General features: G+C 38.8%; 1 protein-coding gene across 1 annotated transcript in view; it reads left to right on the top strand.

Annotated features, from left to right (window-relative positions):
• The window catches only part of IMPG2 (interphotoreceptor matrix proteoglycan 2), a 99902-nt gene extending 93138 nt beyond the window's left edge, over window positions 1–6764 (top strand). Inside the window, exons 15-19 of the mRNA XM_050778965.1 lie at window positions 146–356; window positions 1967–2155; window positions 3525–3735; window positions 4256–4335; window positions 6219–6764. Of these exons, the coding sequence (XP_050634922.1) occupies window positions 146–356; window positions 1967–2155; window positions 3525–3735; window positions 4256–4335; window positions 6219–6231 (704 nt within the window). The 3' untranslated portion in view covers window positions 6232–6764. The remainder of the gene's footprint in view (window positions 1–145; window positions 357–1966; window positions 2156–3524; window positions 3736–4255; window positions 4336–6218) is intronic.
• The last annotated feature ends 12034 nt before the right edge of the window (window positions 6765–18798 follow it).

The following is an 18798-nucleotide window of genomic DNA, read 5'->3' on the forward strand; positions in this document are numbered from 1 at the left end:
GGTATTGGTGGCGATGGTATACTTTAATGGTTCTGGAAGGAGGTTGTCCCATATACTTTGGGGGAGAACTTTAGATGAGGGGCTTTGTATACCTGAATTTCTGTGTTTTGCATTTTCTTGCATTATTATTTGTTTAATGTTTTAGGTGATGAAGCCAACCCTTGCAAGTTTCAGGCCTGTAATGAATTTTCTGAGTGTCTGGTCAACCCCTGGAGTGGAGAAGCAAAGTGCAGATGCTTCCCTGGATACCTGAGTGTGGAAGAACGGCCCTGTCAGAGTCTCTGTGACCTACAGCCTGACTTCTGCCTGAACGATGGAAAGTGTGACATTATGCCTGGGCACGGGGCCATTTGTAGGTATGTTGTAGTTACAGATTTTGGCTTTAGAGGCTATAGATATTTCCTCTAAAGGGGCCTGCACCTATAATTTTAGGATACTTATTATAGAATGCATTATAGAAGTTATATCTAGGCAGTAGATGGGAGCCATCTCACTGTCATGTGAGGATGAGTCGTTTAACAGGGCTGAATTTCAAATCGGTAATTTATGCTCTTAGGGAACTGTAAAAAAAAATTGTCTAAATATGTCCTACAGGCCAGATGCAGTGGCTCACGCCTGTAATCCCAGCACTTTGGGAGGCTGAGGTGGGTGGATCACGTGAGGTCAGGAGATCGAGACCATCCTGGCCAACGTGGTGAAACCCCATCTCTACTAAAAATACAAAAATTAGCTGGGTGTGGTGGCAGGCACCTGGAATCCCAGCTACTTGGGAGGCTGAGGCAGAAGAAGCGCTTGAACCTGGGAGGCAGAGGTAGCAGTGAGCTGAGATTGTGCCACTGCACTGCACTCCAGCCTGGGCAACAAGATTGAAACTCCGTCTCAAAAAAAAAAAAAAAAAAAAAAAAAAAGGCCTACTGAGAGTGCTTGGAGCAGATGGAGATCTTTGTATTATAGTTTTTAATGGTGATAATAAGGCAACGTGTTCAAATGAGGTTTAGGCATAAGATCACATTCCCCTATATCTGAATGTGCAAATGAGTTTTATTGTTATACTTGAATTATATTTTTAAAGGTTTTGGGCACCTCTTATTCCTACTTAGTATTCATTCAAAGATAAAGAAAAACAAATATTTAAAGTTTACAAAGTGGTGACAAAAATATTTTTCTTTAAGTACATCTGAGATCCATTTTCTAAAGGTAGAACCAATGAGAAGATGAGCAGGTTCAGTTAGTCTGACTGTCATCTGCCCGCTCCCCTTAAACAAAGTCAAACAAATCAACTTTCTAACCGCACACAACCAAAACTGCGTGGTTGAAGAGGAGAGGATGCTGAGAATAAGGAGGAGAAACACAAAATAGAGGACCGTTTGCAAGGTCAAAATGAGCAAACGTTGGCATAGATGCCAGAAACAGGAAATAAGTAGAAATAATCCAGACTCTTCTACATGAAGAAGCATAAAGTTTATAAGGAGAAAAACAGTCTCTTCATGTCCAGAGAAATTAATATTACCTAGAAAAGCAGTGATTTCCTTTCCCCGTGGCCTTAGGGTTTGAAGGATATCTTTAGCGTACTGAAAGGACATGGGGAGTCTATAGGCCTGGATTTTAGACCCAGTTCTGTAGCAGACTAATTGTATGGCCTAATGCCAGTCACTTTCCTTTCTAGGCTTGTTTTTTGGTTATCCATAAATAAGGATGTTAAGTAAAATACTTTCCTTAAACCTATTTAGCTTTTTATTCAGTTTTTTTTTCAAACAGTCATTGAGGACCTACTAGGTCTGTGCTGGGCTTTATGCACTGCCTTAAATTGTATGATCTTTTAACCTGTCTGTTCAACTCTTTATGAAGCTTCACATGGTCAGCATTTATTTCTCCACTTTCCCCTAGTCCCTCAGAAGGTTCTGCTGTTAATTGTCAGTGTGAACAGAGTGATTCAGATATCGGACTTGGTGACTGTTGGTTGCAGGTGCCGTGTGGGTGAGAACTGGTGGTACCGAGGCAAGCACTGTGAGGAATTTGTGTCTGAGCCTGTGATCATAGGCATCACTATTGCCTCTGTGGTTGGACTTATTGTCATCTTTTCTGCTATCATCTACTTCTTCATCAGGACTCTTCAAGCACACCATGACAGGAGCGAAAGAGAGAGGCCCTTCAGGTAAATAAGGAAAAGAGCTCTCTAATGGAATACAATGTTCCATTCACACATTTATTTAGTACTTACCAGGTGCCAAATATTGGACAAGAGCTGGGTGGGTGGAAGAGAGCTATGAATTTTAATAAACACATGGTTCTTGTCCTCAAAGGGGTGCCAAATGGAAGAAAAACAGAAGTAGCACTAAGAATAAGATGCTAAGGAGCCTAGATGAGGTATAAATAAGTTTTGCCTGGGGAAAGAGTCTTAAAAGTTTTAATGATAGCTGTGGTAATTTGCTGGAGAGAAAGAGTAGGCATTTGCTACTTTTGGGGGGGGATGCTTTCTAGCTGGTTGAATGAGCATGAGCAAAGTCAGGGAGGCACGCATGAACTTCAAGGCTCATTGGAGGAAAGGCATGGTTGCGTGTGGCCAGAATGCCTATTTCATGGCCAGAAAGAATTTAGAGAAGCAAGATGGAGATGAGATAGAAGAGGTGAATTTCCCTTCAGGGAGGACCAGATCTGTTACAACTTGCTCCTCTTTGGCTCATACTAGTGGTAATAAGCCAGATTTTAAATCTAGGCAAGGGTCTGTCAATAAATGAAATCTCATTCTCTGTTTTGTTAAGTGTTGCTTTATCGATGGGGAAATGAAACCTGGTCCATTTGCTAGACTAAGGATTCGAGGATCATAATCACACACTGTACTTCGCTTCTGTGCGTCTGAAGTCTGTAAGAGCTACAGCTTGAGGTCTAGTTTACCTTCCCTCACCATCAACTTGGCTAAGTCCTGGAGCACCTGGGACATACCTCCATCATTGTTATTATACTTTTTATTGTATCTGACTTTTCATTAGACTGTAACCTCATCTAGGGCAGAGATAACAGATTATTTGTATCACCAGTGTGTAGAACAGTCCTACGCACATCATCAATGCTCGGTAAATATGTGTAGACCTGAGTTGAATTTAATTGAGGCCCTGCTTCCCCTAGACCCTAATACTTATATTTCAGTCAGATTTGCTGCGTGGCTACACACTGATTTTCAATGTGTTTAACTCTGGGAATGATGAAGCTATAGTTTATGAAGCACCATCTACTGGCAGACATGGTTCCCAACATTTATGAATGCCAGGCGCTATGGCAAGTAAGATGAATGCGACATGGAGCAAGTCCACAGGGCACTTGCCATGGATGTGAGGAAATCATAATGATAACACCTGACAAATAGTTTTTGAGATTGATCTGGATATTTTTCACAGTTACGTCCTGCCATGTGTGTAAAGTGCACCTGTTTTTCTTCCCCAAGAGAAATCTTGTCCCAGGTAAATAGTCTTCCACATAGTTGAGCATCCAAACAGGAGGCTGAATCAATCTTATCTTTCTTTTAGTGGCTTCAGCAGGCAGCCTGACAGCCTCTCATCCATTGAGAATGCTGTGAAGTACAACCCTGTGTATAAAAGTCACAGGACTGGATGTGAGAAGTATGAGGGACCCTATCCTCAGCATCCCTTCTACAGCTCTGCTAGTGGAGACATGATTGGTGGGCTGAGCAGAGAAGAAATCAGGCAGATGTATGAGAGCAGTGAGCTTTCCAGAGAGGTGGGAAACTTTGCATTTATGTTTCTGTACTGTTGCTGTTGCAGCTACTGCTGGTGTGTGTGGGGGGGGTGGGGATGGGGGGGGGGTGGGTGGGTAGCGGGTGGGGGTGTGTGTGAGTGTATGTGTGCATGCATATGGACTTTAAGAAAGTGTAAAAAATATTTAGTGATTGGTTTTTATCTCATATCTCCCAGTCAGTATGATATGCACTGAGTATTAAATTCTGAGCAGTACCTTATTTCCCACCCAATGGCCTTTTTTTTTTTTTGCACTATTAACTGGTACTCTGTCCTTCCTCCCTTTCTTCCTTAGAAATATGTTTGATTTAGAGCAGGACGTGTAATATCCAGAGGAGTGTATGTAGATCCTTCCATTTCTCTGGAAGTGTAATTCTTTCTTATAGCACACTCCTGAATAGCCCAGAATGTAACAATTCCTTATGAAAAGTAGAACTCCTTTTAAAAGGCTGTTGAGGTTTTTCTGATGCAATGTGTGGCCTATTATTTCTTTTTTGTTTAAGGAAATTCAAGAGAGAATGAGAGTTTTGGAACTGTATGCCAATGATCCTGAGTTTGCAGCTTTTGTGAAAGAGCAACAAGTGTAAGCTTTTGGAACAGCCCCCTACTCCAACCTGCAGACTGAACAGTTTGCCCTAGAACAGTTTGCCCACACCTGAGTGAGCACAGAATTTCCTGTCCATGTGACAGGAGTCTCGGTGATAACCAACATTTGTTGAGTTCTTCGAAGTTTATGCATGTCCACACAGATTATCTCATTTATTCCTTATAAGGGCTTTGTAAAATTGGGTGTTTCTTATTTGAGGAAATGAAATCTTGGAGACATGAAGGGACTTACTTGTCCCTTACATGTCCCTTCAAGATGACAGTGATAGCCAGTGGCAGATAAACTGTAAAACTAAGTCTGTTTTGGACTAGAGATGCCTGGACTACACATAGTCTTTTCATATTTTCTCTCTTGTTATCATAGATCTCACCAGTGATCTGACTGATGTGATGCCATAAAATATTTTTCATCGATAGTTCCTTTGAAGAACATTTGAGTAGCCATAAGTCCTCACATATTGCAACGTATGCCCTCAATTCCATTTCTGTAGACACTTTTCAGTATGCTTTGAATTACAAATCTCGTTAAACTGTATCTCTTGCCTCTATCAAGTTAATCTTAATTTTCCTATTTGCTTTTCTCAGGATGCATTTTGGGCAAATGTCTGTAATTTTTTTCTTTGTTCCCAGAATCCATAACTAGACATAGGTTACAAAATAAACTATCTTGAAGAGATGCCATCGTGGGCATTAGCTGAGTGTATTGGGTAGGATTACAGTTTGGTATTGATATTTGGTCCTCCTCTTGCCTTCGTGGAAGTGTGTGTTCACGGAGGGCCAGACAGCTATCTTCTGGCTTGGCTTTTAGAAGAGAAAAATCAGAGAAATCCATGCATGCTTATAAAAGAAATTAATGAAGGGTCAGAATAACACCCATGGCCCTGAGTGGAACCCCTGCCCCTTTACTCAAAATTCTTTTTCTCTGATAGGTGGCTCCTTTGCTCGTGGTTCCTCTCTCAGAGAAGGGACAAACTGATACCTAAGGAAACTGAGAAAGATGCTTAGAAATCTATTCCATGTGCATGGTAGAGATAACTCTAAAAATCTCTGAACATCTGACTTGGCTCCTAGGAGGTGCTGCCAGTCTTGCTGAATGCAGCCAGAGCAGTATCACCAGGCATCTGCCTTTTAAACCAGAGAATCCATTCATCTCTGCCTCTTCAGCCAGCAGATGACCCACAGCTCCATTTCAGTAGTATCCAATAGAAAGAACAGGAATGTTTTTGTCTTTCCTAAGGCCCTTTAGAAGCCTCTGGAAGCTACCTGCCTGAATGTGTTCATTGAATTAAAAATGAGTCTTTTCTAGTCTAAGATATCCAAAGGAAGGATTCAGGAGAGCCTTATAGGAATAGGCAGATTGACTACATGTTTCTGTTTCTTCTGGTGCACTGTCTAACATTAAAATACACACACAGAGTCTATGAAACAAAGAAGATTTGAACTAGAAGACCCTGTGACACAAAAGAAAGTCCACACAGGCTCTGTAACCTGAGGAGGTTCATAGAAGGAATAAGACATCAGAAAGATGTCAGGCACATAATCCATATAGCATTTTCAGTTTTCACTTAGTTTCAGAGTTTTCATATATCAGGTAGCCCAAAAAATATCAATGGATTTGATTCAGGATTAGTTAGAGCATCACATGGTCTTTGTAGAGTGGATTAAAAATTTTTTTTAGCACAGAACAGAACAACTTTCCTTCAAAGAAAGAAAAAAATAGAAAGTATTCATGATTTTAGGAGTATAGCTTAGTGATCTACGACAGTAATTGCATTTTATTACATTCTTGCTTTTTTTTTTTTTTTTTTTTTTTTTTTTTTTTTTTCCTAAACTGAATTGCTGTTTGTGTTTTCATGGCAGGGAAGAGCTTTAACCAAAACTCCTGTTTTGAAACTGATTAGAAGCCTGGAGAAGATGGAGATTACTTGTCGTTTATGTCATATAATTAACCTGGATTTTGAACACTGTTGGAAGAAGAGTTTTCTATTAAAACCTTAAATGTAGGGCATATTGTTTTTTTTTTTTTCAGCTTAAGTTTTCAGAATGTAGTAAGAGATATTACCATTTTTATTTCGATAAAGACTGAAAGCTGTGTTTAAAGAAATTGAAAACTACATGAACTCTGGAAAGTATTCTACAAGAAAAAGCTGGACTTGGGAGTTAGGGCTGCCGTTGCTGTCTGCTTCTGAATCATTGAGGGTGTCTCCTAAGAACTGTGCCTCGGGTTTCTCAATAGGAAAATAAGGTGAGACTCTTACATGGAGAAGTCTGGCTTAGTAAGGGAATATTTTGGAGCATATTTGTTATTGTTGGGTAGAAGGGGAAACCTTTGAAGTAGTCTTAGTGGGTAGTTTATAGTCAGGCATTCATCTAAATAAAATATTTTCTTTCTTTTTTTTGATCAAACTGCTAAAGAAAAAGCAAACTCTTTTGCTGCAGGATAGAATTAGGGTTGTATTTTTATGCTTCTATCAGTGTTTTGCATTTCCTGAGCATATTAATCAAGACCACATTATTGTTATGTTAACTATGTTAATGTCTTTTTTTTTTTTTTTTAGTTTTCAGGAATAATGCAATAATAAACTTCTAAATAAAGTTTAGAAGATTCCCATTAATCTAAAGACAAATTTAATCACATGGGCAGGGAGGAAGTGAGTGTCAGGTCAAGATCCCAGTGCTGAGATTATATTTTGTTTCTTGATTGCTGGACTGAGGTTCCCTGGTTGCTTCTGAGATCTAAAGATGTCTTGGGCAAATCCTGTCTCTCCTTCAGTTCCTGGTATATTAATTTGGAAAACAGCACTTAACTACCTCACATAATATAGATTAGCTCATTTTCATTGCTTCTCCTCTGTGTAATACCTCCAGTCTAAATTAACTCCTGCTTATATCAACAGGGCAAAGCTTTTATTACTATTAAAATATTTAAAAAACTGAACAGATAGGAAGTCCATACCTTATATACATTTTGACAGAAAATGGAAGTTTTCCTCTTTCCCCCTAGTGTTTTTTTGAGGAGGCCAAATAATCATCATCATGTTATTAAATTGCATATGCATTAGGTTATTATTAATGCAGATACTTTATACTAGATGTTTTCATGTTTGCCAAAACCAATTCTGAACATTTTGATTTATTTCTGACCAGATATAAATAACCAGTATAAACTAACCATAAGATAAAATACTTGGTTCACTTTTTTTTCCTCAACTTGATGACTGCCAATTCTGCTCATAATGAGGATACTGGAAACTAAATATCCGGGCTCGGTGTATGCCACAGTAAAACTAGTGAAAACCTCGAAGATGGCCAGGTATTTTGCAAAGTATGTGTGGATAACAAGATATGTGTGTGTGTGTGTGTGTGTGTGTGTGTATGCGTATGCATGCCCGCGCCAAGGTGGCACCCTTGTCCTAGTATTTCCTTTCATTCTCTACTCACATAATGGATCCTCTAACAGTTCAGTATAGGTACACTTTCCACTATGTTATTGAAATGTTCTAGTCTTAATATTGGATAATTAGACACTTTCCACTGGGCCCATTTGAAAAGTAATTGATAATTATCTTTAAGATATTTTAAGTGTTAATGATATTTGTCACTACTAAATGCTTAGTTTTATTTATGAAACTTTCAAAAATTTCTGCTTAAGATTGCAAACTGTTTTCCTATACTATGTGTTAGATGAAAATATATTTTATCACAAATTAACCTCAGAATGCAACTCTTTGAATGTGTGCTTGCTGGAAGAATTCCAGGTGGACACAAATCCCTCTAGGGCAGGTCACCATGTGGAACACTTAGGAGAAGCACAAACTGAGCCAAAGGAGGGTTGTTGTTTTCCACAAACTAAGCAGTGAAGTGGGAATTTGGGAATTCTGACACACGTCACCATTTCTGATTTCCTTTTGCATGACCTTTTCATGCAAGAGCAAAACACTTAGCTCTTCATGAATGTCTGCTCCACACCAATGAAATGGAAGAGTAAAGGAACCCCTCAACTATCAGGGAAAGAACAGGAGGCCTCAGTTGAGGAATACAACTTTTGTCCTACCTTTGCTATAGCTGAACCACTGTTGAAAGGTTGAAGAACACAGTTTCCCCAGCGAAGATCCACTCATGTACAAAGCAAAGCACTAAAGGAGCTATTAGTTTGATGGAAAAAACTACCCCTAAAGGGCTTCTTTCTAAAAGACCTTCCTCAAAGGTGATTTAATGCCATGCCATCATTTAAAAGTCTTAGGCTGAACTCTCGTTTACACTGCACAATTGAGGAATGAAATTTTCTGAGTACTAGAACGTTCTTGTTAACCTAGCAATATAATATTCAATAAGACTATCACCTTATTTGAAAACAATAAAATGCAGTTAGCAGTAAAAGTGCATGGTAAATTGCCATTTTAAAAATGTTATTATAAAAGGTTGTAAGATACTGTGGTGGTTTACAGATGTAGCCTTTATAACTGAATTACATACACTATCCTTTTGTATGGGTTGTGGATAAAGGGGAATTTATTTGATAAATAGGGCTTCATTTTCACCATTGCAAAGGTTTAAGGGTATTTGTTCACATTTATGTGGCCTGAAGTCCCATTTACCTTATTATTATTGTTATTTGAGATGGAGTCTTGCTCTGTCACCCAGGCTGGAGTGTAATGGGGCGATCTCAGCTCACTGCAACCTCTGCCTCCTGGGTTCAAGCGATTCTCATGCTTCAACTTCCTGAGTAGCTGGACTTACAGATGCCCACCACCATGCCTGGCTAATTTTTATATTTTTAGTAGAGATGGGGTTTCACTATCACCATATTGGCCAGCCTTGTCTCAAACTCCTGACCTCAGGTGATCCACCTGCCTTGGCCTCCCAAAGTTCTGGGATTACAGGAGTGAGCCACTGCGCCTGGCCCCATTTACTTTATATAATAAAACAAGTACAGGCTTTACCTTATTTTATTCCCACCTTCTGTGTTTTTCTTCTGCATTATCTAGTCACCATGGGTTGGCTCTTCCTCCCCACTTTCTCTTTTTTATTCTTTTCTTTTTTTTCCACACTAAATTGTAATGTGGTCGAACAACTCTGACTTAATATTACCTCTAACAAAAAGTTGGAAACTGCACAAATATTCTTTGTAGGCTCTAAAAGTAGGTTGGCTGAAGTATGATACCTGAACTAATTATTCATTTGTATGCTTGTTTTATAAATTTGACTTCCATTTCATGACTTTTTTGGTAGCTTTATGTTATTTCTGTTTTCAACAATGGCTACTTTGGCATCTTTCTATCCCTGAATTAAATTTTCATTTTGCAAGGGAAAGAGAAGACAACATATTTATTTCATAATGAAAAAGCTAATGAAGTAGAATAACTATTAAATTGAGATGTTTTAGCAAAAAAACAAAAACAAAAACAAACCCCAAACGGGTTGTTTTATTGTTTTCTAAAACGTTTCTAACAATTCCCAGTAGGAATGGGTGGGGCCAGCCTTCCTCATTTACAATCCAGCTGTAGTGAGTCAAGATTCTAGCTTATTCTACTCCCAATTGTGTAATAAATGCAGAAAAATGATGTGACGGTCACAATCCTCAAATCCATTGCATTGTATTTCACAAAGGATATCCTGGTGGAAGGTGGGAAGATGGGACAGTACCATGATGTAAAGAATTGCCTGGAAATTTCCTTGAGTCATGCATTTTGTAAAACCTTACGCTACTCCTGTGAGCTAATAAGAGACAGGTTGAACCCCTCCCCTTGGGATAGTAAGACTGAGGGCTAAAAACATTGCCCTCAGCCCACACAGTTATAGCTACAGCCTATGTTAAATGATTCCTTATCCTGGTGTTTTTTCTCATATTTAATTACTTCTTTAAATATTAAGATTATATATAGAAAAAATAATTGTGGTATCAGAGAATACAGGTATAATTTTTCACATATCAGGACTATGTGATGATATATAAACAATAGTGTACATACCACAATATATGTTTAATATGGAGTATGGATAATGAAGGACTTTTCTTTTTCACCTTGTTTATAATGACATTTTATCCAGAGTTTGAAACAAATAAATTCATGTTAACTGTACTATTTTATTGAAATGTTCTATTCTTCTTATTGGAAAATTAGAAATAAATATTTTAAAGTCTTTACGAATAAATAAGGATCTTTTCCTATGTATACAACTGTACTATTTTCATTAGTAATAAACATCACTTTCAAGAACCTGTCTATATTTGTTTTTGTCAATTAGAAGGAAAATTGTAGATCTTAGCAACAGCTGAATTGTAATGACCATTTAAAGACACATACTATGTGAGCATTGTGTGAAAATGAAAATCTTTCTTTGATTTATCTCTGCAAAGTGAAGATGAGGAGAACTGGAGATGAATTTGGAGCCTAAGTGTTGCCTCAAATGATGTTGTATTTAATGATGATGAGTCGTTATTTGGCCGTTCTTAAACTTTACTCTTTTAAACTGTTAGAAACTATCTTCCCCCGCCCCCCCCCCCCCCCCCCCCCCCCCCCGCCGTCAGTCACTGCTTAAGGTAGGAATGGAAAGAAAACTGATGAAGCTGATTAAAGAAAGATTAGGTGACATAGCTAGCACCAGCTGTCTGTAAGGAGAGGAGAAATGGGTGACCTCTCTAGAGAGAAGAGAGGAGACATAAATATGGTAGCAATGATCTAAAGCAATCTTGCCTGGGAGGGGCAGGAGGAAAACCAGCTACCAGTTATCTAAGCAGGTGATTCCCCAGTGCATTGGCATCAGAAACCTCAGTTTTCAGTTTTTTTCCTTCCTACCTTTGCATGATGTCTTGCTGGCAACAGGACATGAAGAAATCGTAAATCAGTCTTAGAAAATAGGAGGGTGGTCTTACAATGAGAACACTTGGACACAGGATGGGGAACATCACACACCGGGGCCTGTTGTGGGGTGGGAGGAGGGGGGAGGGATAGCATTAGGAGATACACCTAATGTAAGTGATGAGTTAATGGGTGCAGCACACCAACATGGCACATGTATACATATGTAACAAACCTGCACATTGTGTACATGTACCCTAGAACTTAAAGTATAATAATAAAGAAAAAAAAAAAAGAAAATAGGAGGATGGTCTTGATTTGACTCCAAAGCCATATTATAAAAACAAAAAGTAGGGGAAATATGCCTAATAAATATCTGTTGATTGATTAATAAGTGACCTGGTTTTAGGAGAAACAGTGAGTAATAACTCTGCTTTTAAGAAGTCTGGTCTGGACAAGCCCTAGTCACTTTTAGCTCATGCCCTCACAATGCTGGTCCACTTTCTAGTTCCTCTGAATTAATGTCCCATGTGAGCTAGTCCTTATGGGCTGTGCTTCATGAGCTAACCTTGAAATTATCTTCTCACCAAAACTTACATATCTTGTCCCCCCTGCACCCCCTGTTTGTAAGAACAAATGAATCGATGCTAATATAATAATAGGTGTTCAGTAATCAGTCTTTTCCAAGTAACACCAAAATCATGTGTGGATTTTTAAGAAACAACTCATTGTCTCAGATTAATAACTCTCATTGTCAATATTGCACACACTAAGGCAGGTCTGGGGAAGAGTGTACATATTTTTGTCAGGTGGGCCTTTCAATGAGGCTCAAAAATTATTCATTCATGGCTTTTTCTGTACACATATATGCTTCCATTCTGTTATTCACTAAAGCTGTATTATAATTTTTATTCGTGTCATTAACTTCCCACTAAACGGAGTTTTTTGATGTTAGGGCCGTGGCTTATTCATTTATTCTTTGCAAAACCAAAGAGTACTTGATGTAGAATTAGTTTACAATGATGAGCAATTCAGTTGGCTTGAAATAATGGAGGTATCTGTTTTATCACCAGCAAGCAAATGGTTACCTTGTATACCAGGAATAAATTAGGTGGACCCCTGAGTGGATTAAAAATCACTTTTAAAGAGATGGTTTACGGAGATTTAAAAATAGCACTAAATATTTCACAAGATCAAACTGATACATTTATAGCTACCTTATTCTCATTTGGTAATTCATAGAATGTATGGACTGCTACATTCCATACATTGCATGTCCACATGTAGTAACCTTTCTGAGTTTCCTAACCATAAACTCAAGGAAGAAGGCAGGATGAAGAGGTAGAATGGTTTGGGGAGTGGTGGTAGGATAGTAGGAAAAATTTAGGTGCTGTGGCTCAGGGAGGGGTAAAAACTGAGGGGTTTGTAGAGATATATGGGATTGTGGGAACAATAATAACTTATTTTCTGCTTGTAGAGTTTGGAGTATGAGGCATAAAAAGGCATTTATTTAATCTTAAAAACTGTTCCTAAAAAGTGACTTTATGCTTTGTCTATTTCTTTATCATGTAGGGCAGAAAAAAGGCATCAGAAAGCAGGACATGGGTGAAGGTGTGACTCAGTTCTTCCCTTTCTTAAAAAAACCTGAGAGATAAGTAGTTGGTTACACCTTTCAGTTTTATTCAAGTTTCTGTAATTATCTTTTTTGAAAGTTAGTGATGATGTGCCTTCATAGCAGTGACTGATTTTGGTATTTCCCTATAGTTTCCCAGGGTTTACCCTAAGGGGAAAATTGCTTGACTTCCTCTTTCTGTAACTCTATCCTCACATAGTGGCAGGTATCCTGGTGCTCCAAAGGAAAGGCCCTTAAGAGAGAAGTCTTCATGCCAGGTTTGTCCAGGACATACTGCCCCTAATGTGATGTAGGTATTTGGAAGCATCTATTTGACTCTACACTCCTAGAGAACAGGTTTAGTTTTGCTCATTTTTAGATAATTGGCAAATACTCAACAAGACTTATATTGGTACCGACACAGGATTCTTCTCAGCCACTTTGCCAACTGGGGACCTCCATGGCCAGTGATGCCCCCCCACCCCCCCACCCCCACTGCTCAGGCCTTACTCAACACCAGGCTTCCCACTGGAGGCACCCTGCCCACTTAGCCCACCTGCGTTATAGCTTGTACCCAATGTTCCGTCGTTCCCCAGCTCTTGTCCCATGTCCAGGAAGAATGAGGATACACTGATGATTTGAAGGGTGAGGATAGCAGAGAAGAATTTTATGGAGCAACAGAACAGCTCTCAGCAGAGATGGGATGTAGGAGTGGTTCCCCATTCCCACAGTTGGGTGGTTTCTCTCTCAGTATGGCTAGTTCTGGGGCTTTTTATGGACTCAGAATGGGGAGTGCATGCTGATTGGTTTGTGAGTATGCAAAAAAGGTTAAAGCAAAGACACCCTTCAAAGGTGGGCACAACAGTGCAGAAAACCAAATAGGAAAGAGTAGGTATATGTAAAATAGGCAAAGGGTGGGGATCAGTCAGAGGAAATCATGCCAAACATGAAGACAGCTTCTCAATGCAGTCTGTGGATTTATCCAGGACTTGTAGCTAGTCTTTAAACTGTCTTTGGCTTGAAGTTGGGGTTTCACCGGGGACCCGCCCTGTCTGCCTAGGCATTTGACTGCCTCTTGTCACTATCACTGCTAATATGAAACCATCAAAGGTTTATGTAAGGGAGGCACTCTGGACATATTCTGGATCAGCAGGGCTACCTGATGTAAAAAATTTTAATAAAAGATTTGTGTAATAACAATTGTTAATTATTTTCTGTAATGAATGAAGAAAACCCATTTTTGATTCAGATTTTAAATTGCTCTTGCTTGGAAGGTACAGAAAAATAAAATAGATTAGAAATACTTCAAAATTTGAGGAAAAACTATATTATAGTGATTTGAAAACAGATGTTGGTTGTTTGTTTTTGAGACAGGATCTCACCCTGTCACTCAGGCTGGAGTGCAGTGGCATGATCAGGGCTCGCTGCAGCCTTGACCTCTGAAGCACAGGTGATCCTCCCACCTCAGCCTCCCAAGTAGCTGAGACTAGAGGTGCCTGGCACCACTCCTGGCTAATCTTTGTATTTTTTCGTAGAGAAGGAGTTTTGCCATTTTGCCTAGGCTGTTCTTGAGACACTCCTGAGCTCAAGTGATCTGCCTGCCTCGGCCTTCAAAAGTGTTGGGATTACAGGTGTGAGCCATTGCACCAAGCCTGATTTAATTTTCTAATTGCTTTGTAGTGATAATTGGTTCAGATGTCTCCTCCCCTGCCTTTTTTCTTTTGCCATGGACACCACTTTTCTACTTTTAAAGTTATCATATAGGAAACTTTTGAGAAATAGTTTTTTCCTCAAAGAATTTATGCTTTCTGCTATCTCAGTACCATATTTACTATAAATGAGGGAAGGTTAATGATCTAAATTAAAGGAAAATTTATTTTTTACATTTTCTTTTTGAAATACTATTTGAATTTGGGATGCCACAAATAAAATGAGCACCTAAATTTCCTTCTGTCATTTAGTGACAGTTTTATTTTTGGCAAATAATCAATAATTCATGTTGCAGTTTTTAGCAGGAAAAAGTATTTAGTGGCCTATTCCCAGAGCAGATGATATTCTTCAAAGTATGAAGATAAGGGGACTGTTAGGTTGAAATTGCCATTTTAAAATGTTGCCTGTTTCTTTTAAAAATGTAAAAGTAAAGGTAATTTTATTTCTACATAAATTTATTTTCCTTATGAAATGATATCCATGACACAGTAGTGGATGATCTTTCTTCTTCATAAAAGAAAGCTCTAAAACACATGTTGAGGATTAGAAATACCTTCCATTCAACACTGTGGGCCAGGGGAGATTTTTCCATTGCTTCAGTTTTTCTTATTTTACTTTCAGATTTGCCAGTGATGTTTCAAAGTCAAAATTCAACTTGGAATGGCAAAGCTTCAAACTTAAATGGACTTTCCATTAATGAACAGGTTTAGACATTCTATTTTGAAGACAGTCTTAATTTTGACTTGAAAATATAAAATTGATAGTTTGGAAAGATCTATAAAATCAGATGATTCCTCTCAGTTTTATTAAACTATGCTGGAGAGAGTAGGAATCTGATAATGTTAATGAGCATGTTATAAAACACTAGCTTTGCCAGTATTTCTGTGCTGTCCAGGCAGGAGCCACACTGACTGATGGCATTGTTCCTGGCCTGTGATATACTGTGCTGCTCTCTGTGGACACATTTACATCAGTACCTCAAAGTGACCCTCTCTTTAGATGTCTCAGCAGTGCACCAAGTGAAAGTCCTTGCTATCTGTTTCAGAACTTTCTGAATACAGAGGAGAAAGTTACATGTCAACCTTCAGAGATAAACATGTTAACTTGCAATTCAGTTGCCCTAATGTTTCCATCTAAGTGTCTTAGAAAATTTTGTCCCCAGTACTGTTTGATTTAGAGAATAGGGTTGGGCTGAATTGTTACCTAAAATATTCACTGTTGAGATCATCTTTTATTGCCAAATGATGAGAATCAAAACATAATGTTTTCAACCTCTCAACTTTTATACTGATTTAAGGAGGAGATAATAGCACTCATTTCCAGATTATAAAACTGTGCCTCAGGAGCAGAAAGAGGAAGTGAAAAATCTTGAAAATGTTTCCACTTCAAGTTTCCTTCTGTTATCTAGAAGACTGGAAAATTTACTATAAATGAGGGAAGGTTAATGATCTAAATTAAAGGAAAATTTATTTTTTTCATTTTCTTTTTGAAATACTATTTGAATTTGGGATGCCACAAATAAAATGAGCACCTAAATTTCCTTCTGTCATTTAGTGACAGTTTTATTTTTGGCAAATAATCAATAATTCATGTTGCAGTTTTTAGCAGGAAAAAGTATTTAGTGGCCTATTCCCAGAGCAGATGATATTCTTCAAAGTATGAAGATAAGGGGACTGTTAGGTTGAAATTGCCATTTTAAAATGTAATTCTAGCAAAGAGAAGTGGTCATGTAAGACTCAATTTTCTAGTATTAATCTACTTGTTAAAACCTAAGCCGTGATAGTATAGAACTCACAAGCCCACTCAGGCCTAGCAACTTAACTCCTATTCCAGCTGCTACAGAGCAGTGAGTTGTGTTGATGGGCACATGCAATGTCTCTATCTTGCCTTTACCCTTAAAATGACGTCTTGTTCCTTTGCATGCTTTGAGTTGCTCGTGGCTTCCAGCTCTGGCATCCTCTCCTCTTCTGGCCATGGTGACCTGTGTGTACTCATGGTTACTATGTGAGCTCAGTGTCTGAGTTTCAAAGTCATAACTTCACAAAAGGCTGTGTCTGAGGTTGTGCAACACAGTGCTGAGTGGATGAGAACCCAATGCCCGTTGGACTGAGTGGCTACAACCAGAGGCTGAAGGTACAATCTGTTGTTAAAACGGCCAGTAGAAAGTGGTGATAAACAATACCACTTCTTTCCTCCTTGTCCAGAAGCTAGATACTCTTGTTAAGAAGAATAGCTAAATAAAAGCAGTTGTTCGTTTTATGAATATTATCAAATTTACATTTCCAAAGGGATAGATTTTTATGAGGATATTGTTATTCTTTTTTATATGCTTGTCTTTGGTCTGCTACTTGCTTGGGTATCCTATGTGATTCTGAAATTATTGAAAAATATGACATCAATCACCCCTCATTTACCCATGGTAAAATTTTATATCTTCCTGACAGGGAGGTCAATTTATTCTCACTGTTATTTAATCTGAGTTAGGAGAATGCAAAATAATTTTCATATTTGGCTAATCAAAACATAAAGGTAGATATGGGTGAATTTGCTTCATTAAAAGTCACCTGATTACTTCATGATTAGAATTTCAACTCATTACTCTGGGGCTGATTACATAAGAGAGCATACTCTTCTAAGTCTCCAAATACCTTTTCTCCAGACAGTTCTAGAACAGTGCACAGTGTAAAAGTAAAGGCTACAATGAATCACAAATATTGGCTAAATAGGGATCAGAAAGAGAAGAGAGGAATAGGTTATGATAAACGTATACTTCAAAAACCATTATTTGAACTAAGCTTTCTTTAATGAGTTACATTTAGATTCACATTTATTGCTGACTTGTAAGAAATCAGGTGTTAGGGGCATGGTCAAGGAGAACCTGGAGGGACCAGGGTGTGGTTTCCAGTCAACAATGCTAGTGAGAATCTGAGACACAGGTAGGTTTGTGGTGCAGAAGAAGGCAGGGAGAGGGTTCAGAAACGCTAGTAACTGAGCTGTAGATAATGTTTTCAAAGTCAGGGTGGGCTGAGGTCAGCATCAAAGCAGGCAAGCCAAAGGTGAATATTTCTGAAGTCGAGTCAGTGGGTGCCAGAAGCTGCTACCGAATGCGGGAATCGAACACAGGAGTACTGAAGTCTAAATTGGGGCCTGGTATGGAAGAGTCCGTGGCAGTTAAAGGGATAAAAAAATCAGTGAACAAAAGGCACTCTGTAGAGGTTGGCTTTCATCATGAGGAAGTTTCCTGTTCCTGCTGCCAGGTTTAAATGACTGCTGAGAGGCAAGAACTTCTGTCCTGCTGCTACCTAGGCTCTGCATTACAGGCAATTGGAAGGGCCTAGTTGGAGCTGGGAGGTAAAGGCAAGGAATGGTAGTGTGAAAATGACCCAGGGATGGATAGTTTCACAGGGGGAAGCCCTGCTGTGCTGGCCACTTAGTTACTCAGCTGGTTTTTAATTCTGAAATTTATATTAGGCCATACACATAGACTTGGTATAAAGATTCTTCTTTTTTGTAAATTAGTCTACATAAAACCATACCAAATGCAGTCTCTGAAATGCAATGGAAAACATTCAGTATATGCACGTAATTCTGCCTTATAGTAATAACCTCTAGGCATAGTATTGAAAAGTAAACACAGCTTAATGTCTACTTGATGGCATATGTATTAGTCTGTTTTCATGCTGCTACAAAGAACTACCTGAGACTGGGTAATTTATGAAGAAAAGAGATTTAATTGACTCAGAGTTCCACAGGCTGTACAGATGAATGGCTGGGAAGCCTGGGGAAACTTACAATCATGGAAGAAGGCAAAGGAGATGCAAGCATGTCTTACCATGGCAAAGCAGGAAAGAGAGAGAGAATGAGTGAGAGACTGCCACACATTTTTAAACTATCAGATCTTGTGAGAACTCACCATCATGAGAATAGCAAGGGGGAAATCAGCCCCCATGATCTAATCACCTCCCACCAGGCCCCTTAAATGTGGGGTTTACAATTTGACATGAGATTTGGGTGGGGGCATAGAGCCAAACCATTTTATTCCACTCCTGGGCCCTCCCAAATCTCATGTCCTTCTTACATTTCAAAACCAATCATGCCTTCCCAACAGTCCCCCAAAGTCCTAACTCATTCTCTCATTAACTCAAAAGTCCATGTCCAAAGTCCCATCTGAGACAAGGCAAGTCTGTTGTGCCTATGAACTTGTAAAATAAAAAACAAGTAGTTACTTTTGTGATACAATGGGAGTAAGGGCATTGGGTAAACGCTCCCATTCCAAAAGGAAGAATTTGGCCAACACAAAGGGGCTACAGGTCCC

This window comes from Macaca thibetana, chromosome 2 (assembly GCF_024542745.1).
Source record: "Macaca thibetana thibetana isolate TM-01 chromosome 2, ASM2454274v1, whole genome shotgun sequence".
Classification (NCBI taxonomy): Eukaryota; Metazoa; Chordata; class Mammalia; order Primates; family Cercopithecidae; genus Macaca; species Macaca thibetana.